Here is a 23,797-nt window from a genome sequence, read left to right on the forward strand (position 1 = left end):
ATTTTCGGTTATCCGGGAGTGACACTCGGTGATGCACTGCCAAGATGGCAACAGCCGGGTTTTAGGGAGTATAAGGTCTCTGCGGAAACAAAAGTGGGCGTTTCTAAATTTGTGGGTGTTTTCAAACTGATGGATGTTTATAAACCATGCAATGAAAATGATCCCCTTCACCTGACCCCACCCCTAAACCCCACACTGTGACATGGGCCAATCAGGTAACATAGTGAAAAACGCCCCCTGTTTATGGCCTCGCCCACTGATCTAGTAACTCCTATTACTATCCTGCAGAGACCTATACTTGGTTTCAGGCTTCAAAATTTCTCTTCGGAAACCTACGGGTGACGTCACGGACACTACTTCCATGTTTTTTTTACAGTCTATGGATATTAGGCATGGTAAATAGGGCTGTCAAAAGATTAATCGCGATTAATCGCATCCAAAATAAAAGTTTGTGTTTACATAATATATGTGTGTGTACTCTGTTAATTATTATTTATATATAAATACACACACATTCATGTATATATTTAAGAAATATTTGCATGTATATACTGTATATACATTTATATAATCTATAATATATATAAATATAAATGTTTTATATATAAAAATAATATTTTTTTCTTAAATATATACATGCTTGTGTGTGCATTTATATATAAATAATAATTAACAGAGTACACACACATATATTATGTAAACACAAACTTTTATTTTGGATGCGATTAATCGCGATTAATCTTTTGACAGCCCTACTGGTAAAACATGGTACTCGCGGTAAATCAAGAAAACGAGATATAAACAAAAAGACTGTGTTGGGCATGAGTACAAGTAACTTGAGTTACGTAATCAGATTACTTTTTCAAGTAACTAGTAAAGTAATGCATTACTTTTCAAATTTACAACAAAATATCTGAGTTACTTTTTTACATTTATTTGACTGACAGCTCTCCTGCCCCCATGTTGAGAGTAAGTGCAGAGGCGTTGTGTGTGAACATGATAGTTATTGTAGTTCTAGACTAAACCATTTATTCATCTCACTTGCACAATAAAGATTCAGTACTCCTCAAAATTAATAAAATCAGTCAAATACAAAAATCTGAGTACTATGCAAACCTCCAAAAATTTAAATGTTAAATAAAATAAATATTTGTATGCATTTAATCTACCTTTATTGACCAATGTCGTGCTGCTGACCTTTGATGACTCAGTTAAGCCATGAGCAAAAATTACTAGATTTTTTGTTTTTATTGGTAAAACTTTTTTCAGCGATCAGCGATTTGTCCTGTTCTTCCATTATCCAGCATGGCAGCAGAGCTGCGCCCTCTACTGTTCATGCGTGAATTTGCATTTTTACCTTATTATTTCAATTTTGGTATGAAGAGGTCTTTACATCTGTACAAAAATAGAACTTTTTTGTTATTAAAAAAAATAAAATAAGCCCAGCCCAGGTGAGAAAAAGTAACGCAAAGGTAACATATCTCACTTTTTTCTTTAAAAGTAACTAAGTAACTCAATTAGTTACTTTTTAAGGGAGTAACGCAATATTGTAATGCATTACTTTTCAAATTAACTTTCCCCAACACTGGTTGAGCTGTATAACGATTTGTTTTCTGTCGATGAATGATCCAAACAGTTGCTCACCTGTCTAATAAAACACATCATATATTAAAGCTTCTTTTGGGGTTTCCATGGTTTCTACAAATCGAGGGTGACGTGGATATGATGTCATTGATAGGCGACACACGGACACGGTCTGTGTCCTGTTTAAAATGGCTTATTTCTCTGGATTTAAACATTCTTGGAAACATTTGGGATACTCTAAGTACACACGTCAACAAAATTGATATTTTAATCGAAAAATCTTACATATGGTGCCTTTAAGTTGGCATTATCAATAAAGCTCAGGACTGCGTTGTTGTGATTTGCATCATTTATTTCACATACAGGTGTTTTGAGAGTTTCTGAGGAACCAATTGTCCCTCAGTACACTTCAAATAAAAAGACAACGACAACAAAACATGACAGATTTTTTTTTTTTTTTTTAAATGAGCACAAATGACAAAGAAAACCCAGCAACAAAACACAACTCAGGTGGACATAAACTGACAAGTTCACCGTTAAACCCAAAGATATTGCCCGCGTCTGCTGACCAACTTGTGCCTGGCATTCCCATAATTCATACAATAAACATTCAAGCCACAGGGCATTATAGAGAAACCGGTCTGAAGCTCAGAAACGAGTCAAACTAATAATAAGGAGTAATGCCAATTACAAAAGAGGGGATCATAGCAGTTATGAAAACATGGAAGTCAAATGGACTTGGATAGAGAAGATAAAATAACACTGAAATAATATAATCGAAGAACATCTATTGAAGATTAAAAAAGCAACATTCACTACTTTGCAAACAACTGGTTTAGAGAGATCATCACACGTTTTAAATGTATACAAGCAAACCGTGAGAGAATTGACTATAGCGTCCACGTTTGCAAACTCACGTTTCATTTTTAATAGCTAATCAAGGGTTACCTCATAATATCAGCAGGCTTAATCCGCCAACTGTGACCTTCCGTCCGTTGTTAATAGGTCGTGTCAGTAAACAATACTTTTATGCAATAATATGGAACCTGAAATGTATATACATACATGTGCCATCTGAGACCCCAGAACACTTGAATGTGTTTGGTCACATGGGTGGAGGATGATGTGGTTATGAGGTGAACAGGGAATTAGGGAGGATTTGGGAAGCTATTTAAAGCACCTGGAAAATATGATCAGCCCCGTCTGGAGTGACTCACTTTGATTATTATTAATAATAAGTGATGTCGAGAGCTTAGTATCCTTGATTATTTTACAGTAAGATACTCAGAGCTGGTTATGTGCATTTGTTCTAAAATGATTCATTTAAATGTGTTTATTATACAAGTACTTGCATGGTGTAATAAAAAATCACCTAATTTTGCATATAGACTTTGTGTCAGAATTCTAACTCTATAAAAGAACAAAGCAAAGATTCGGAACGAGTCATTTGCGTAGTTTATTTGAGCTTGCCTTTCTCGCTTTTCTAGTTAAAAAAACAAAAATCGCAGCATCCTGACGAAGGCATGCACCATGTGACCAGCATGCAGAGCCACTCCAGACGGCACCAGCTCTCACTAACTTCCTCCGCCACCACAGATTTGCAGCATCCGAACTTTCCCAAGTTCTGATACAGAGCTGTCTGGAAAAAAATGTTACCTTTCCCACCTTGCTTGAGAGAAAGAGACAGAGGAGAAGGGAAGAGAGATACCGGGAAACGGTTTAAGATTTAACAGGAATGCATTATAAACGTTAACGTGTCTCCCTCGAGGAAAAGAGCAAGTTTCATGGGATACTACTGTATGTACGGATGCCGAATGTTGTAATAATATCGCTTTTTTTATTTTTATGAAAGATGTATGAAATTACAAAGAAAGGCGTGAGATGACATGGTTTGCATGTTCACAGTATGTACAACTGAATGTTCATGCGCATGTGTGTGGTTTCGTGTTGTTAGGGGATCATGGCTGTTTCCTGTGAGAGAATGGCAGGTCGGAGGTGAGAGGTCAGTGTCTAAGGGTCACAGTGAGTTAGATTGAGGTCAGACTCGGGGCAACTGCTTTTCAATGAATTCCTTCACAGCAGACATCTCCTGTAGAGCCAATCAGAGAGCAGTATGGGTGTTAGAACTGGTATGAGCAAATAATATCGTTTGACATACAGTACAAGTCAAAAGTTCGGAAACATCACTATTTTTTATGTTTTTGAAAGAGGTCTCTTATGCTCATCAAGCCTGCATTTATGTAATCAAAAAATACAGAAATAAAAAAACAGAAAGAACCCGGACCAATTTATCCTTATAGGTAAATTATGGGGCATATAAAACATGCTTAATGGACCACTTGTAACATGTTTCTGCAGTTGTTTTTGAAATACAGCCCCTCCTTGTGAAAGATCTGTAATGTTACACAAATGTGACTGAAAGTCTGAAAACAGTTGCGTAACATTTTGTCAGCCACCATGGTGTCATTTGACACCATGGTGTACTTGTACTTGTACTTGTGTAATGACAATAAAGTTGAATCTAATCTAATCTAATTTGTCATTTTCCCAAGTATGCATGACTTCCTGGCATTTGGTGCAGATCATGCGCAGATCAATACCAATCAATATTTCAATTATATTAAACAGTGAAGTTAACATTATTCTGAGTCCCAGATTTTATATAAAACAGAGAAAATATATAACACTAAAAAAATAATTGAATCTGCTAAATTAATTGAGCAGCTCATTAATATTTTTCTTAATATGACAAATACATAACATCAAAATTCCACCAACTGTTTTTAAGGTTAACAGCCCGATGTGACACATGTCACCACAATATTTTCGTAACTTGTTTTATATCAATTTGTTTAAGAAATTTATTAAAATCAGGTTAAGTGTAATCTACGATAAGTTATTAAAATGTTAGAATTGTTGCATGGGTTGAAACATACCTTTAGTAACAAAAACAAGCGTATTAAAAAATTGCTCACACTGCAACATGTGCTAACCAGACAGGCCACCATTTTGGAAATGTTGCCATGGCAACAAAAAAATGCACAAATTGTCACATGACTGAATCTGGGTGTTCCTTATATGTCACTTAGGGACTTCCTGAGTTGAAATTTAGGGATATTGCTTTAAAAAAGACCTTTCCAGATAATCACCAGTGTTTGTGACACCCGTGTCACTGTGGGTTCTTATGGGTTAATATTATTACAATTTAAAATAATGGTTTTCTATTTTGAATATACTTTAAAATATAATTTATTCCCGTGATCAAAGCTGAATTGTCATCAGCCATTACTACCGTCTTCAGTGTCATGTGACCCTTCAGAAATCATTCTGATATGATGAACTTTTGAACGGCAGTGTATATTGTTACAAAAGATTTCTATTTTAAATAAATACTGTTCTTTATCCTTTTTTGTACATTTTATTAATCTTATTCATCAAAGAATCCTGAAAAAAGTATCACAGGTTATAAAAAATATGGTTTTTGAGCATCAAATAATCATATTACCCGTATTTTCAGGACTATAAGTCGCTCCGGAGTATAAGTCGCATCAGTCAAAAAATGCGTCATGGAGAAGAAAAAATAACATATACAAGTCACACTGGACTATAAGTTGCATTATACTGGACTATAACGCCAACTTCAAACCGCACTCAAGTCTCTTATGCTCATCAAGCCTGCATTTATGTCATCTAAAAATACAGAAAAAACAGTATTATTTTATTACAATTTAAAATAATGGTTTTCTATTTGAATATTCTTTAAAATATAATGTATTCCTGTGATCAAAGCTGAATTTTCAGCATCATTACTCCAGTCTTCAGTGTCACATGATCCAATATGATGAACTTTTGAACGATGCAAGATTTCCATTTTAAATAAATGCTGTTCTTTTTCCTTTTTTACATTTTATTCATCTTATTCATCAAAGAATCCTGAAAAAAGTATCACAGGTTATACAAAATATGAAGCAGCACAACTGTTTGCAACATTGATAATAATCATAATGTTTCTTGAGCATCAAATCATCATATTAGAATGATTTCTGAAGGGTCATGTGACACTGAAGACTGGAGTAATGATGCTGAAAATTCAGCTTTGATCACAGGAATAAATTACATGTTAAAATATATAACAATAAAAACAGGTCTTTTAAATTGTAATATTTCACAAAATTACTGTTTTACTAAATCTTTGATAAAATAAATGCCTTGGTAAGCATAAGAGACCAAAAAAATCTTACTGACCCCAAACTTTTGAATTTTAGTGCAGTAATACCCAAAGGACAACTTATCAAATAAAGACATATAGGTAGGTCCAAATGGATTTGGCAGATATTCGTCTTTCATAATGAATTTGCACATGGAAAAATGTGTTAAACTGAGGCTGTATCTCCATTAAAGGTGCACTATGTAACTTTTCTGTCCGCTAGAGGTCGCCAATTCAAAACAAAGGCGTAGTTTGATGATGCCAAGTTTGAGCGCAGGATCTTGGGACATGTGGTCTTCACCTCACAGCCGGTGGGAAAGAATCGGGATAGGACTCGGGCAGAAATCATGTTCATGGATGTGATTATTAACGTTACTGTAGTCTGAAGCAGAAGCAGGAGCGAGTGTTGTGGAGCTGAGGAACCGCTGGAGCGATTGTTAATAAGATGAACGCAACACACGCCTCGCGAGCAGCGGGACTTTTATTATGACATTTCCGCTTTTCCGGTCATGAGTGTGAGGTAACACAGCTCTGTTTATCATATTAGACACATCTGAGTGTGTTAATGATGTTGTTATGACGTTACTCTGTGTGTTCTCTCTGCGGCTGCTATGACACTTGTTTACACTGCAGTGAGAGTAAAGCGTTTCTGCACAATAAAACCGCAAAATGACAGGAAAAAAAACATGACGCAATCGACAGGCGACTCCCTCACGTCCCGGTTCATTGGTTAAAATAGCATTTTCTCACGATTTACTAATAGTTGGAAACATTTGGGATATTGTAAGTACTAAACTGAACAAAATATATAACACTGGCCTAGTGGTTTTTGGATATTTTACATAGTGCACCTTTAATCCAGATACATTTGAAAACAGTGTTTTCATTTTAAAACGCCCCCTGTCATATTATTAACAAAATACCACACAGTGTTGCATCCAGGTTGCTCTCAAAATCGCATGGTCTGAAACGTAATTGTCATCACGTATTGCCGCAGGACAGCAATTGCGAGTACATTTTCAGTCTTCTTGCAGGAATGCAATATGAAGACTGTATAAAGGAACATTTATCTTTAACAACACTATGGAAGTATATAGCAGGCACAATAATGATGGTATAACCATAGATATCTATGGGTAAAATATAGGGGTGTGACGAGACACTTATCTCACAAGACGAGACACGAGATTGGGTTCACGAGAACGAGATGAGATTTTTACATAGTATTTTTAAGAAATCCTCAATGATGAAATTCATGACTAGAAAAATTGTTTCCAGGTGAATTTGAAGTGTTTTAACTCATCATCTTGTAATGAATGTCATTTCAGTTCTACTTTCTGAGTATGAATTATCATGTTGCAGTAAAAGACAACAAGGTAAAGGTTGCCAAAAACTCAACTGACCGGCTTCTCTCCTGTATGACTGTCTCTTCAGACCTCAGAACTGCGCATGAGCTTCATTTGACCTCCTAACTGAACTCCTTCCCACAAGCTGATCATAGATATTAAGTGCAAACAATAACCATAATACCATAATCCAGAAGTACTCAATATTCAAAGTGCAAATAGAGAGCACATTTTTCTTCAAGCATGATACAGAGCTAAGAGATGGTTACAACGAGATTATATTGGGAGATATATTTGCGTGCCTCAGGGAGACGCTTTCAAACAGCGGTAATGTATTGAAATCGCATTTGAATGCGCGCTCGCGTTTACTTTCAATATTAATTTTGCGATCGTGCGTACTCTGTGAATAGTGGTGGTGCTGAATGCACATTTTAAAATATAAGTCTGACGCTTCAGCAGCGTAACGAATTCTCCGCCACTGTGCAGTCCACTAACATGTAACACACACACTCGTAACACGCGCTTCACTAACACGTAACACACACTCATAACACACTTATTTTACATTTATATTGATTTTATTTATATACAAAGCAAAACTAGAGTGGAGGCGTAATGTAAATGTAGCGTTGGCATATTCTATCCTAACTTCACCCTCAAGCCCCGTCATGACAATATGACACGAGACAGCTTTTCATCTCAACGGGAAATATCGTCACAGTTTAGTCGCACAAGATCTCGTCACACCCCTAGTAAAATATGAGTCACATGACTAAACATGCATCAGGGTTTTCACAGTTCACACTACAACGTGAAAACGGCAAATTCAGTCTTCGTTGACCGTCTCAATGTGGAGGGAAGGCCAAAACTCATTCGTAGAGAAGGTATTAGTGTGGACAATGCCTGAGGTTTCTGTGAAAGACTCACCTGAGGACAGGAGCTATGCATGAGACCCGGGTAGGTGCGGAAGGTGATGTTATCTGGAGAGACGATGCTCTTGAGCTTCTCTGCTGTCATGGCCCCGAAGTGCACCGGGATCATGGGATCCATCTCGCCATGACACTGCAGAATGGGAGTGCCCTTGTTTCCGCTCCCACTTGCAGCCTAATCGAGAAAAAAAAAAACAGATACATTTTGACATGTATTAGGGCTGGGCATTGAAACATATTTCACTATTCGAAATTGATTCACAAGAAATTCCAATTTTGTTTGAATATCAATTCATTTGGATAGAAATCATGTAGCCTACACATTACATGTCAATTTTTCTCAAGTAAAAAAAACAACAGTCAAATTAACAACTAATTTGTATTAAAACATTTATTTCATGCTATAACTAGTAGTAAAATGGAAGAGATTATCAGTTTTACGCCACACTAAAGAGCGGCGAATCAGTATTTATTGTGTGAATCTTAATATGAAATTGATGGAATTTGTTTCATATCAAAAGTAACAAAGTGCAGAGGATATTGCGGTTTATTGGATGGAAGGCGCGCTACAAATATAATTGTGAAAACAGCCATAGAGACCGATTCTTGGGATTTAAGAATTAATAACAGCTCATCAAAATGAGAATCAATTAAAGTGAATAGCCACTCAGCATTTTCAGACCACAATTGTGACATTGACACCATGGCGAAAAACTACTATAGATATTTTTAATATTATCATAATCATAATTTGGCAGCAGGAATATTAGGCTGCTGTCACTTTAAGAGCTGACACACAGATCCATTATGCTGTTACACATGCGTTTATGTTCACTTAAAACAGAACTGACTGTGTTTACGGGAATACTCGCCAAGACTTCCACAATCTGCTGGAATGAGTAAAATGATGCGCAATCCCACGGTGAAAATGATATTTTCGGTTTCAGATATTTCAGAACTGATATGTATAGAAAGATCAATATTTTGATGACTACATTGCATCACATATATACACACTAGGGCTGCAACGACGCGTCGACGTCGTCGACTACGAAAATACGTTGACGTGCGTGAAATGCGTCGACGGCACATTATTTACGTTCTAGAATGGAACAGCAGATCTAGAATAATGGCAGCTTCTGCTCCCGGGCATAGTGAAAATGATCATTTATCATATAAAGCCAGACCGCGACATTCAAAAGTGTGGGAGTACTTTAAACAGAAGCCGAATAAAACGTGTGCTTTGTTCGCTCTGTAACGCCGGTTTCACACTGCGCGCGGTGGCAGAGCAGAAGCTGTGCGCGTGGAGAGCGGGAGCTTTCACACTGCCAATCAGTGTTGCTAAGTCCGCGTTTTTTCTGCGGAATTGGGCTACTTCTACACTGTTGCCGCGGGCTGTGTCTCATGTCCGCGGGTTGAAGCAAAAAAACACACATATTTAACCCCCCGAACGCGATGTTTGCCAGAGAACCTCCCCGAAACGCGATTGGGCTTGTTTTGAGTAACGAATGGATGGGTTTTGTTGTGAAAACCTGGCAACCCTGCTGCCAGTGTTCTCTCGCGCAGCTGAACCGTGGCGCGTGTATTGCAACAGACGGTCACATTTTCCGGTGTTCTTCTCCGATCCCAGTACGTCTCGTGCTTTTATTTATTATGGGCTGCATATATCTCCTGTTAATGCGACCTGGTTCCGCTCTGTCCCAAACACATATGCATAATAACATGCTGTATATAGGTAGTTTACATGATTAAAGTAACATTAAAGTTAAGATATGCCTCTAGCTTTAATCATTTAAATGTGTCTTTGAAGTTTGGGCAAAAACCTCTGTTGTTTATGCACATGTATCTTCAAAATAGACGACTAGTTATACATTAAAACTATGCTGAAAGCTCCTGTATGTGAACCTTTTGCAGATAAACACAAGTGCATTTTCGTTTACTATTGACACAAATCAATAGGTAAATCATACTCAACTACTATAGTAAACAAATTTTCCTAATTAGGCCTACTCTGTATACATTTTATGATGAATAGTATCATTATATATTATGTTTAAAAAGCTTCTTGTGTTCATATATTTCATTATAAAATGGCATACTATGTACACTACCCTTCCTGAAATACAATTAACATTGTCATCATTCATTGATTTCATGTTAAAATAATACACAAATTCACTACCCTCTTTGAAATACAATAATCAGTAAAAAAGAATAATAAAATTAATCCGGAAAAATAATCGTTAGATTAGTCGACTAATCGAAAAAATAATCATTAGATTAGTCGACAGAAAAAATAATCGTTAGTTGCAGCTCTAATACACATATATATATATGACTGTCTTGTACCTGTGGGAAAGTCTTGTGAAGTGGAAGCCAACAACTAAGTCCAACAACGCCCGCTAGTTGCTGCTGGGAGGTCAGAGCAGTGTAGAGAGACAGAGCTCCACCCTGAACATCAGACAAAACAGGAACTGAAAATCATCTGGAGTCTCAGCCATTTAACTAACAGTACAAACTATCAGGATGGATCGCTTACCTGAGAGAAGCCACCCAGAAGAATACGATTGGATGGTATACCATTCTTCACCTCGTGATCGATGATGGCCTTTACTGTTGAAGAGAGGGAGCGGTCTATACTTAGCGCCACATAATCAAATTTCAGCATATAACAACATTCTCTCGCATTACATGTCTCCCTCATAAACCTGATGCGTTTTACATTCGCTGACACAGACTACAGCTTATGCTGTATTCAGGAAACCGCCCCAACGTGCATGTGTGTCCAAAAACAAATTTTGCTCACTGTTCTCTGCTGCTCTCTTAATCCCTGCTTCATCCTCTGGGGATTCTGGGCTTAAGCCCATCAGGTCAAACCTGAAAATAAAAAAATTAGACACAAATTAAAGGGGCAATCCAAGACAGTTCACAAGTGAAAATGTTTTTATTTAGAATTTTATTAATACAGTTTTGCCCATTTTATATTATATTAACTAAGGGCGTTTTCACACCTGAAAGTCAGCACCAAGGTCCGAACCGAAGTTCATGTTTTGATACATTTTATACATTTGGTTAGTTTTGGTTTGGTTTCACATTGCAATTATGCGAGCGCACTAAAGAACTTTATACAGGACATACTAGCGTTGTCCTGTCGTCATCATCTATGTGGGCGGCATCTTGACATTGATTGGCTTGTAAACGAGCGTGCGTCTGACGGCAGCGTCTTTGAACAGAATGAATGAACAGACGCATATCGTTGCCTCTAGTGAATCCATTGCTTGACTTTTATTTTCGTTTGTTTAATTTAAAAGTGGACATTTCAAGCTTTCAATACACATATTTCTCATGTCTGTGAGGCAAGTAGCTGCTGAGTTTGGGTTTATTTATGAGACAAGAGCAATGCAAGTGATCGCTCCAGCACCTCCATGTCACGATTGTTGTCTGCTATAGCCTATTTGCCTCTTATTTACTAAATCCAGGAAATTGGCTGATGATTTTTTTTCAAGTATGGGCCAAAGTGAATGTCCTTGGCCGTACGGGCTCTTCTTCCGCGCGAAATTAGAGAGAGAGAGCAAATGCACGGCCATTAACGCGCTGTGCTCGGCTTTAGGAAAGTCATCGGCTGCGCTGCAGTCATAGGACTTCACGAAATCAACAATTTCACCAAAGAAGTGTGTTTTTGGTTGTCAGGGCAAGACAACCCTGCACGGCTTCCCAAAGAACCCAGCGTTAATGGGACAGTGGAGTTGTGCAAGTGTTTTTGTTTGTTCCCTGAATTTCGCCGATGATGGTTTATAAACAAGGTACAGTTCAACTCCGGATTTGTAGCTCGTCTAATGCTGAAAGATGGAGCGGTCCCAGCGATTAAGGTTCACGTTTGTATGTTGGAAGCAGGCGTGAGTAAAGCTGCTTCAAATGTCTTTGTGTTGTTAGCTATAGACTCGTTCATTCAAATGCGCTACTATTCCATTGTTTTTCTATGTAAACACGCACTAGTCTGACGTGCAAAACCGTTCCGCTTGCTTCTGTGAACATTAAATCGCATACAATAGTCCATAAACCAAATCATGTCCTCATAAACCATGAGTAAACAACACACAAATGTTGTAAAACTCGCGCATGACAAGCCGCTTCGCAAGTATATAAGTTACAGTTACATAACAGAGACGTCCTGCTGTAGTCGTTGTTGCTGCTTCTCCTGTTCAATTTCAGCCTCTAGATCTGATTCTGGATCATATATGTATGGCTAAATCTGATTGATCTCCATGGTTTATTTAGGATAACGTTTTTCTCCCACGTTTAAGGATGTCACAGCTTTCTGAGCTCTCAACGCAATAGCTGCGCGCGCTCGTGATTCTTTAGCTCCGCCCACACGATACGCCCCCAGCCACTCAGTTTTTTTCGGAAAGACTCTGTACAGCCTATCTTTCTTTTATAAATATAATAAAACTTAAGACTTTTCGGAGATATTAAGGATGCAATACTACTCTATAGGCACTCAAGATTGACATGAGATTGACTGAAACTGAGTGTTTCACCCCCCCTTTAATATACAATTTATACAAAGGAAATTCACTTTAAAGAAAGGCTTTCTACAAAACAAAACTTAATGAAGTGGTCAAAATCATTTCTGACCTTCTGTCTTCTGACATATTGCGCATCTTTTCACTTTTCATAATCAATAAAGCCTAGATGAAATTTAATAATAACATTCTAATATTTAAACATAAACAGGAACTTCCTGTAAATGGTCTGAAAGTCCAAACCATACAGAAAAGCTTTTACACTAGAAACGAACCGAACCTTTGTTCAGTTTGATCCGGACCGAGACTACCTCTTTTCGTCGGAGCAAATTTCGTGTGTTTGGTCCGGACCGTGGTCTGGGGGAGGTTTCACACCTGTCATTTTGATTCGGACCAAACTGAAAACTATAAAAATCCGGACCAAACAAGGCAGGTGTGAAAGGGCCCTAAAACTAAAGCTATTAAAAAGACATTTTGTAAATTGAAATGAAGCTGAAATAAAATGAAATAAATTATTAGTTGAAAAACTTAAATTAAACTAGAAATGTTGCTTTGGCATTAAACTGAAAATACATGAAATCTTATCTAAAACGAAGACAAAAATAAATTAAACTAAAATAAATTAGTATTTTTTTAAATGACAAAAGCATAACTAAATTACTAAAACTGAAATTAACCTAAACTAAAAAATATAAAAATTTAATTACAAACATTAATAAAACTATTAAACAACACTGATTATATTATATAGTGTCTTATGCTCACCAATGCTGCATTTATTTGATCAAAAATACAGTAGAAATTGTGAAATTATTACTATTTTAATATAAATCTATTTTAATATATTTGAAAATGTTAATGTGCATTTTAAAATGTAATACATTTTAAGGTAATTTATTCTTGTGCTTGTAAAGCTGTATAAAGCGGTGTTAAGTTAAATTTAAAATTAAATACATTTTAATTTTAATTCAATTACTCAAAATAACAATTTAGGGCAACATAAAAACTGAAAAATTTACAACTTTCAGAATGTCTTACTATTTGGTTTGTACTAGAATTGTAATGTCATCCGCAACTGAGGCAACTTACCATGAGGGCATGGTCATCTTCATGTTGAGTGTTACAGGGATTCGGGGTCTAGAGTCAGAAAGTATGACAGACTAATTAGCAATAAACTAAACAAAGAAAAGTGAGTGAAACTAACAATATATATATATTTTTTTTTGCATAACAACCAATGCATCTTAAAATTTCTGTCACTTACGCGTGTGGGCAGATGTATTTGATGTACGGCAGTCTAATAGACGTCATGGAATCAGCCCAGCCATGTCTATAAGTAACACGACAGGGTTAGTTTCATGCAGGACGAGGGGCATTAAAAGATCCTGCAACAGGCAGATAATGAACACAACGTACCCGGTGTCACCCAAGCCATGAAGGAAGATCACCTGCAAAGTAAACAGAATATGATGTGAAACTAATCTCTCAGCAAAGAACCAAAAGACTGCCTGATTTCCTGTGTTCGATGCTGACTCTTGGTTATTTTATATGAAGATACCATCTCAATAGCAAACTTGAGCTTTCTGTGAATCTACCACTTCTACAATACAGAAGGCAGCAAATAGACTGTCATTCAGACTGTGAAAGGGCAACTCAATTAAAGGGATAGTTCACCCAAAAATGAAAATTCATTTACTCATGGTCATGTCTTTCCAAACCCGTAAGACTTTCGTTCATCTTTGGAACACAAATGAAGATCTTGATGAAATCTGAGAGCTTTCTGTCCCTCCATTGACAGCTACGCAACTACCACTAACGCTTCAAAAAGTTCATAAAGAGATCGTAAAACTAAGCCATATGAGTTGAGCGGTTTAGTACAAATTTTCTGAAGAGACTCGATCGCTTTATATAATGAACAGATTGAATTTAGGCTTTTATACAGATATAAACATTGATCAACTCACACATCAGTTGTGGTAAATGGAAGGATGTTCACATGATTTAGCTTCAGCAAGAACCAATGAGGTTCATTCTCGTGTTTCGCATCACGTCTGAGCTTCTGCAATGACCAATGAGGTTTGTTCTCATGCGTCAAGCAGGTTTGGTTAAGCTTCTGTTTATGTTCGCTGAAACAATGTTTATTGTTTTTGTGTTTTTTTTGTGAATAAAAGCCTAAATTCAATCTGTTCATCATATAAAGCGATCGTGTCTCTTCAGACAACGTGGACTAATTCGTCTTAATGTGTGTTCTGAGACGAAACAAAAGTCTTAAGGGTTTGAAATGACATGAGGGTGAGTGATAATTAATGACAGAATTTTCATTTAGAAGATCCCAGGGATAGTTCACCCAAAAATGAAAATTCTGTCATAATTTACTCACCCTCACATTGTTCCAAACCTGTAAGACTTTGGTTAATGTTTGAAACATATGAAGATCTTATTAATGAAACCTGAGAGGTTTCTGTCCCTCCATTGAAAGTCCAGGTAACCAGAACGTAAAAGATCCAAAAAGGTCATAAAGGTGTCATGAAATGAATCCATATGAATTTAACGATTTAATCCAAGTCTTGTGCAGAGATGTGACCGCTTTATATGATGAACAGATTTAATTAAGGCTTTTATTCACATATAAATCACACAGAGAAAATCACATCACATTTTGAGCATCCATGTTTACCATTTTTGATGAGCATGCATGTCGATCACGGTTTAGATGTAAATAAAAGCTTATATCCAAATCTGTTTATCACATTAAGCGATCATGTCTCTTTAAAAGACCTGGATTAAACCACTCGATTAATATTGACTTGTTTTACAACACCTTTAGGACCTTTTTTTGAGTCACCTGGGGCCTCATTTATAAACGTTGCGTACGCACAAAAGAAGGCGTACGCCGCTCTCTACGCAATAATTGGTATTTATAAAAAGCAAACTTGACGGGAAAATGTGCGGTCTTTCACGCAAGCTCTGACCCAGGCGTACGCACAAAAACGGGTGAAATGAGAAATGGCGACACCGTCGGCAGATGGAAGAAACACGTGAAAGTGTGTGAAACTGTAGACCGTTGTGTAAAAGAAATGGCTATGCCTCTCATAAATAACATTAAGACTTCACAAAGCAAGTCTTACAATCAACAGCCTACACGAACACCCGTTTGATCGATCTGCAGTGTAAAACAAACAAAATCAAACGAAAATTACAACATAAATGCAAATTAACACATATTTGCAAAAAGAAAAGTGAAATATGTTCTGCAATAATATTGGCATGTTATGCATTGCAATTCATCCTCATAAATATGGTAAACAACGAAATAGCTAATGTACAAAACTGATATTCTCGTCAAGTGTCCGTCTGGCGGAGCAGATAGATGCAATTAGACAGATAGATAATTAGGGAGATATATAGATAAAAAGATAGATGTATTAATTGTCCACTGGGGAAAGTTGTTTTCATAGTAAAATTTCTTCATCAGCTACGTTCATGGTATTCATGCATATGCCTTTAGTTTTATTTTTGATAAAATGACGTAGCCTATGTCTCAACCATTCAGAAAGCTGCAAGACATTACATTTGCACGGAACTATTTCCCATTTCCACGTAGATTATAACCGACATCTGTAGCTTGTCAGATTCAATTAAATGGATGGAAATAAAATGCCCATCTCAATGCGTAATGACGCACAATGGCTGATCTTGTGCTCTAGAAGATGTGGCGAATGGAAGGATTCGGAGTGAACGCATCTTCAGACAGCAAGAGGACACACTCTGGCGATGGAGCACTAGACGCTTTTTTGCCTCGACTTTGATGTCCGATCATTTCTTTTTTATTTCGGTGATAGTCCGAGGTTGTGAGGCTACAGCATTTATGGCGTCTGCAACCTTTTGCCACTCAAGTGCCTTTTTGGCATTAGTAATGCCCACACTGTGCCCTCCAAACAACACTTTTCTTCTCTTTTCAACCTCGCCAACGATAACTTCTACCTCACATTGAGTGAAGTTACGTTTTTTTTTAATTTCCTCTCTGTGTTTGCCATGATTTCGCAACCTATGAATATTAACTTGTGGGCGTTTCACGGACTATTTATGGGCAACTATGGGCGTGACATGAAGCCGCAAAAGCTGCGCTACATTTAGAATTGATTGTGATTTATTAAGGGAAAACTGCGTAGGATGTGCGTGCGCACGGTTTTATAAATCCGAATATTTCTGTGCGTACGCACGTCCTATGTTTCATCCGTACGCCAATTCTGACGCAAATCCTACGCAAAGTTTTATAAATGAGGCCCCAGGACTTTCAAAAACCTCTCAGACATAATTAAAGGGTTACTTCAGCGATTAGCATTAAGCTTTGTATCAGTAGAAACCCGGTAGTATATTCGAATGAACGTGCTTCTGCCCCTCATGTCCCCCTGAGACGAGAGATTTATATATTTTATGTCAGGAAAAAAGCCTCCGATGACGCAAATATCGTCATTTAGCGCCATCGGAGGCTTTTTTGGCCAGAGGCTAGAGACTACAACCAGTAGTAGGAGCTGTTCTGCATGTTTTCAAACCGCCCACAGAGGTGAATGTAAGACACAGACGGTCGCTCGGGCATTTATTACAGAGCGGTGCGGAGCAAAGCAAGCAGGTTGGGAAATTAGCTCCCACCACCAGCGGGTGACTTTGCCTTGTATACCAGCCACAGTGGCTGGCGGGTGGATTGAAAAACATTTTTATTGGTTACTACTTAAAACATTCCTTGTAACGGATTGGACAGCTTTTGTCAAAGAATGCTGTTGCTACTAACAATAACGCACTTTTGTCGAGTAACTCATTTGATTGGTTTTGAGCGCTGAGCTGATACAGACGAAAGGAAAATTATCGGTTACAAAAATGTGCCGACATATCCCCGTTGTTAAGAGGCCCGCCGCGGAGTGAGCATCATACTCATGCTGCTCACTTTAAAAAAAAAAATATATATATATATTATAGGCTAATATTTAAACATAGCCTAACTATGAAACTAAATAGGCTACGGTTTCTTTAACCCTCTGTCCGACGAAGGCGGGAGTTTTTCCTTTATGACAGCGGAAACAACTCAAAATACTCCGTCATTTTTAGCCATATGGATAAGTTCAAGACATTACTATAAACTATAAATTGTCAACTTTTATTTGTGTACACTCACAATAACAACAAAGGTCGTGAACTCAGGGAACGGATTATTTTGCACTCCAAACGCTCTTAATTTCAAAAATGTATTTTGTTTATTAAACGCAAAGTTTTTAATTTTAAAAAGCATTTCTAAATTCAGTTCATATTTCCAACAAACGAAATTCCAAGCCAAAATAGCGAAATGGTTAAAAAAAAAAAAAACATCATGCAAATTTAAACATTTCATTCTTTTCATTTTAATTAATGCTTGAATAACACGCCACAGTCTCCTTCCATTAAAAATAATGGCTAGTGCGGTGGCTGGGATATACATAAACCTAGCAACATACGTGGCATAATTTTTGGAATGACTTATGACGAGAGGATAAAAATACTTTTTAGTCGCATAATATCGGTTAATGGAAACGCCGGCATTTCGCAATAGTTTATTGACATTTAGAAAATATAACGTTTTGCGCAAAACTGTAGGCTAATGGAAACGCGGCTACTGTCAGAAAATTCAAACAATTTGTTTGTTAGAGGAACATCTAACCTTAAATTAGAGGCAATAAAAGACCACGAGTCATCCAGGTCTCATATCAAGTGCACTGCCATACAGCCAATGTTGGGCTGTAGCGAGATACAGGTTGCGACCCTACTAGCTTAACTAAATTTTTCAGTAGATAACTACTTTATCCAGCAAGCAAAACTGCTAATTATAACATAGAGTTACTGAAAAACTAAAGCAACTATTTACAGAATTTACAAAGTCAATAGTTTAACAAATCAAATTATTCGGACAGTTTTTGCCATTGAAATGACTGGGGAAAAAGTGTCCCAATCAAACCTGTATTCATCACATACTATGCTAATGCACTTTCTTTTATAAATTTTATTTTAAATCAAGGCACAATAGATACGATAAAGGTGGGTGTGTTACTGCCAATATATCAAATACTTACTATACCGGTGTCTATCATTAATGCAGTAACGCTAAGGCATATACTGACAACTAAAATACAATTTCCAATGAGGAAAAATGTCCAATTTTACAAAATCCAATGAGGAAAGAGGCTGGTGTACAAGATGCCGTTTGCAGCGCTCTTATTCCTGCTTTTATTTATTTTTTTATTACATTTATTTCACACTAGTTTAAGTTCTTTTTTATAAATCATTACTTAATTAAAACATCAAAATATAGAGATAATATTGTATACTTGAATTTTTCAATTAAATGAAAAGATATGGACAAGTTAATTGTTGAGCATTAAAAATATGCAAAATCACCTGCACATGTACCTTTTTAAAAATCAATTTGAAGGCTTTTAAGACCTGCACATATATTATATTTAACAGATATAATCGCTGCCGTAATAACGTCCCAATTCAAATGTTTACGTGCTTTTCTTCTTTTTATTTTTTGAGCGGTGATGAAATATTGCTCTTGTAAATACTTGCTAGCATTTCAGTAATGTCTAGATCTTTAAAATACATCCGAATTACAGCGAAGCGCAACTGTACGGTGGCCTGCAGTGGTCAAAAAGGATATAAACAGCAAATTTTGAAGAGATCTCATCTTGAAAACTCAGAGATGTGGATTCGGACGGCAATTAAATCACCACACGTCCTTGGTGTTTGTCTAAAAACAGTAGGTAATTCGGCCAGGGATTTTTACGCGGGTGGTGGGAGAAAAACACTGACATTCTGGATTCGGGCAGCATAAAAACCACTGACTAGCCTCTGTCAATAAGGGCTGTGCGATATTGAAAAAAAAAATGCGATATGCGATACGATATTGCTTTAAGTATGTAAAATCTATTTCTTTCCCCAACTAAAATCGTTCACTTAAAGCATAACCGATTGTGTTTACATGAACACTCATCAAGACAGCCATTTTGACATAACTGTGTGTGTATTTGACAGTTCGAGTGTGTAACAAGACGCGGAAAAAAGAGCGGCTTGTGTGCACGTTTCGGTGTGTGTGTCAGACAGCGCAAGACTGCAAGGAGTTGTTTTTCGCAAGTTATTGCGTTTAATAACTCTTTTTAACGTCAAGCAAGTCACATAAGTAACAGTTGTGTGCACAATCTATTTTCTTGCTATATGCGTCGACCTAAAACGTACACTTTTCACAATGTTGAAGTAACATATTAAAATCATTCAGATATGCATATCGCGATATGTACATTTGCGATATTTCGATATATTGTGCAGCCCTACTGTCAATGATGAAAATACCTTACGACCCCACCAGAAACAATTACCATCAGAATAGGGTTTTGACAGTAGATGGCGCTTATGGAACAACAGAAATATATTGAAATAGCTTCCTCCCATAATGCTGCTTTGTTCTGGTTTTGGCAGCGCATGAAAGCCAATTTTTGTAATAGCACCATACAAGGATACGAGCCAAACATACATTTTCTGTCTTTTCTCAGTCTAGAAGGCACCAACTCCAAAAAAAAATTCACATTTCTACTACACAAATGACCCAATTTAAATACACATTCATCTTCCCAGCGCTGAAGTATCCCTTTAAATATACCTGAATTTGTGCATTGAAGAATATCAACCAAAGTCTTATGGGTTTGGAACAACATGAGGTGTAAATTGTGATTTTATTATTTTGTGGAGAACTATAACCCTTCGAGGAAACTGATTTGAAGTGTAATGCCCGTGTAATGCTAATGAATCACTAGGGCAACTTTAGATTTTGGTTAATGATTGGACTGGTCTCTCACCACAGCCGTCTCCTTCTCCGTCCCAGAAACGGTCACGGCTTCAGCGAGCAGAGGTACAGACATGTTGTTGCCACACATACAATGTGAGGAGTGCTTTTAGAGAAATACAGAAACAACATGTTCAAAAGACATCAGTACACCGCGTTTATGCAAAACACAAAAGGCCCAGGCAGTAAGTATTGGATAAATGGTTATTAAAGATACGAACCAGCGATTTTAGAAAGAAACTGTCAGCAGGCTGCAGAATGATTAACAAAAGTTGGTTTAATTACCAGTGCTGTAGAAGTCATTTTAACTAGTAGCAACTCATGCCCAACTAAAAGCGCTCTATTGGACCTATTTAGAAAAAGTGCAAAATTACAGGGTGATTTAGCCAACTGGATAAGCACAGACGCTTATGTTAATCATACACAGAGCGCTTCATTTTCTACAGATCACAAGTTTGCACTTGCAGACGTCTGAGTAAGACGAGTTCCCAGAAAACTGTTTCTAATGAAGCCTAAATGAAAACCACGGGCCCCTGTTTTCCTGGAACCACATGACAGTGCTGAGAAATCAAATGAGGCAAAACACACCAGTTTGTAAGATTTCATTAGTGTTTGTGAGTGGCCTAGGTGACTTTAAGCTGGGGGTGTTTTAAACAAACACCTGAATGTACGGTCCATCTTGGTTTTAAGGGTCAGTCTGGCTTCCTGGACTTTAGTACCGTTATCAAACACTTGTATTAAACCACCTGCTAGTGACATCTCCACTAAATACCAGAATGACTTTTCCATTGAAAGTGCACGGTGTCCTTATGCACCAGTTTGAGAACACAATGGCTTATTGATGCGCATTAACAAATGAGTGTATTGATCATCCCTAATGCGTCAGTGCAATAATCCTTCACTAGAAATCACACGATCATATATTCAGAATGAATAGGAAGGGATGGGCAGTGAAAACAATGGAGACACGGGCGAAGCATAGCTCATGTTTTCCATCCAGTCGGAATCAAGGACAGGACACTTGTATAAATAAATCCGCTAGGTCGTTTCATTAATACTCGAGCGACATGATCGCAGTTAGGCGGCTTAATCCCGTTTCGCCTGTGTTATTGTCACAATGAATCCACAGCCTCAGAGATGGGGCTATCTGGATCTCTCCCTCTACCCCCGCGATTAAACACACTATTACCGCTGCTCAGCGACAAGCTTGCGCTTTTATAGCGATCGATAAAGCCAAGGCCAGGGGATAGACTACATTTTAGCGTTCAGGTAGGGAAAAAAACAGATATAAACAGCGGCCAACTGCTACAAATTTATTGACTCACCGCTTGCTATCCCAGGTCACAACGGAACTTCCGCTCCTACTGCCGGAGAGGGGGCGGAGACACGGCGCCGTGGCGTCATCACGTTTCTTCAAACGTTGAAAAAGCTCGCGATCTACCTTATTTTGTAAGTGTAAGGCTAAAAATTACAATTTATTTATAAAGCAGATAATAAAACAACATTGTTGACCACAGTCCGGTACTGAAATAATAAAATAAAAGTATTACAAAAATAAATAAATATCCTACCTCGTTAGTTACACGATCAAAAGCTAATGTTATTTTTTTTTTATGTCTCTTTAATTCACTCAAAGTTTATGACTGTCTAATAAAAAATATATTGTCTAGTAAACTGTCCCATATAAAATGTAAATCTAATGCAAATTTTCTGGACTGTGAATTTACAGAATGAAAACATACTTTGTGACACCAAATAAAGCAAAGCACAATAAAAACTTATAAATTTGTTTTGATAAAAATAACTATTTATTTATTTGTTGGAAATCTATTAAACAAATACCATACCAGGCCCAAAACATTTTTAAACATTAATAATAATAATAACGTTAATATTATTTTAATATTTAGCCCATCACAGTTGCAATTGCAACACACCTTTTGTAAGCTCAGAAAATTCTTAGTTATAATTGTAAACTAAATATCATCACAGGTTTTCTTAACTTATCAGTGGTTTGTTTTACACTGTAAAAAATAATTGTTGGTTTAACTTAAAAAAGTAACCTGGCTGCCTGAAAACAAAAAAATTGAGTTAATACAAAGAAGGCGATTGGTTTAATCAACAGAAACCGCTATCTGAACCACACATTAATTATCTAAGTTGATCTGGCAAAAGAAAAAGTTATGATAAATCTTTTTTTATTATTATGCATAATTGAAGAGATTGTAGTGATGAATGCTCAAAATGTTTCCATATTCACATGCTCCGGTCATATTTATTTGTGAAAAAAACATGAATTGAGATTGTATCTTTATTTAACTGAGATCCGGGGTCCGTTCTTCGTACGCCTCGTAATACATCTGAGATGATTTGACAGATCCCAGATCTTTTAATCGTGATAACTGATCTCTGGCTAATTTGGTTCTTCAAATGAATTTGCGGATTGGATTAAAATATCTGGATTAAATTATCTAAGATCACTGCGCGTTCTTGTGTCCCTGAAGAGGGCAGATGCATCGATACTCCAAACCACGATCAGCAATGCAGCGATTGGCTGGCGTCAAGACAACGTATGACATCATATAATTAAAAAAGCCACCTGGCAAAAAACTTGACGAATTACACAACAAACAAAAAAAACTGGACCTTTATAAGGAAACAGCCAAACGACCTAACCAACATAAAAGTTATGATAAATGTTTTTTTTGTACATGATTTCCAATTATTTATATTCACGATTTTATACAGTATTTGTACACCCTTAACATTTTTATTTCAATGTTGTAATTTAATTTTTAATTCAATTTGAAGCAGATTTGTAACGTGACAGTATTAAAGTTTCTTAAGAGTCAAGATCAAATTATCCTCTCTTGCGCTGCATCAAGCCATCCCATAATATCCGTGATCACTTAAATCAAAGCACGGCTCAGAGTAACTGTACAACATGTGTGTAAACCTCCAATAAAATTATTCCATCACAAATAAATCGCTCAATTAAGTGGCTGTGTCTATTATACACAACATTATAATATTATATACACATTCTCATATACAATATAACATTTTTATATTATTATTTAAAATGATTGCCCCTGGTTCAGTAATAAAGAAGCAGTGGCTGGGACAGATTTTAAGTATCACCTCAAGTTGCGATCTAATCCTGTTTATATTAAATCAGCCGCTCGCGAGCAAGTTTAAGCTTCCGGGCCTGTTGCTATGACAGCAAGCCCAGGATGAGCGTCAAAGAACCAAACAATCCAAGATCATGCCAAATCATCAACAATCAAACCCGGCTAACTGAGTTAGCGACGTATGAAGAACGGACCCAAGCATAATACATT

At 37.0% G+C, this 23,797-nt stretch overlaps 1 protein-coding gene across 3 annotated transcripts; it reads right to left on the reverse strand.

Annotated features, from left to right (window-relative positions):
• Positions 1–1,912: 1,912 nt before the first annotated feature.
• lypla2 (lysophospholipase 2) lies at positions 1,913–21,831 on the reverse strand. 3 transcript variants are annotated; one of them, XM_079829673.1, is made up of 11 exons: positions 21,782–21,822; positions 20,678–20,707; positions 20,470–20,562; positions 14,006–14,037; positions 13,854–13,919; positions 13,679–13,726; positions 10,873–10,943; positions 10,606–10,679; positions 10,416–10,517; positions 8,065–8,241; positions 1,913–3,673 (listed from the first exon to the last, which is right to left on the reverse strand). In XM_079829673.1, the coding sequence occupies exons 3-11, from the start codon at positions 20,545–20,547 to the stop codon at positions 3,623–3,625; spliced, it is 699 nt and encodes a 232-aa protein (XP_079685799.1). In that variant the 5' UTR covers positions 20,548–20,562; positions 20,678–20,707; positions 21,782–21,822; the 3' UTR covers positions 1,913–3,622. The 3 variants fall into 3 exon arrangements, with proteins under 3 accessions (XP_079685799.1, XP_079685800.1, XP_079685798.1); XM_079829674.1 differs by having other exon boundaries at positions 21,646–21,789; XM_079829672.1 differs by lacking the exon at positions 20,678–20,707 and having other exon boundaries at positions 21,782–21,831.
• Positions 21,832–23,797: the final 1,966 nt, after the last annotated feature.

Source organism: Gobio gobio (genome assembly GCF_949357685.1).
Source record: "Gobio gobio genome assembly, chromosome: 11".
Taxonomy (NCBI): domain Eukaryota; kingdom Metazoa; phylum Chordata; class Actinopteri; order Cypriniformes; family Gobionidae; genus Gobio; species Gobio gobio.

Coding starts and splice junctions, on each gene's coding strand:
- lypla2 (XM_079829672.1), bottom strand. CDS start 20,547: ATGTGTGGCAACAACATGTCTGTACCTCTGCTCGCTGAAGCCGTGACC. Junction 13,727..13,853: donor AAATACATCTGCCCACACGC/GTAAGTGACAGA, acceptor TTCTGACTCTAG/ACCCCGAATCCCTGTAACAC. Junction 10,518..10,605: donor TTCTGGGTGGCTTCTCTCAG/GTAAGCGATCCA, acceptor TCTGATGTTCAG/GGTGGAGCTCTGTCTCTCTA.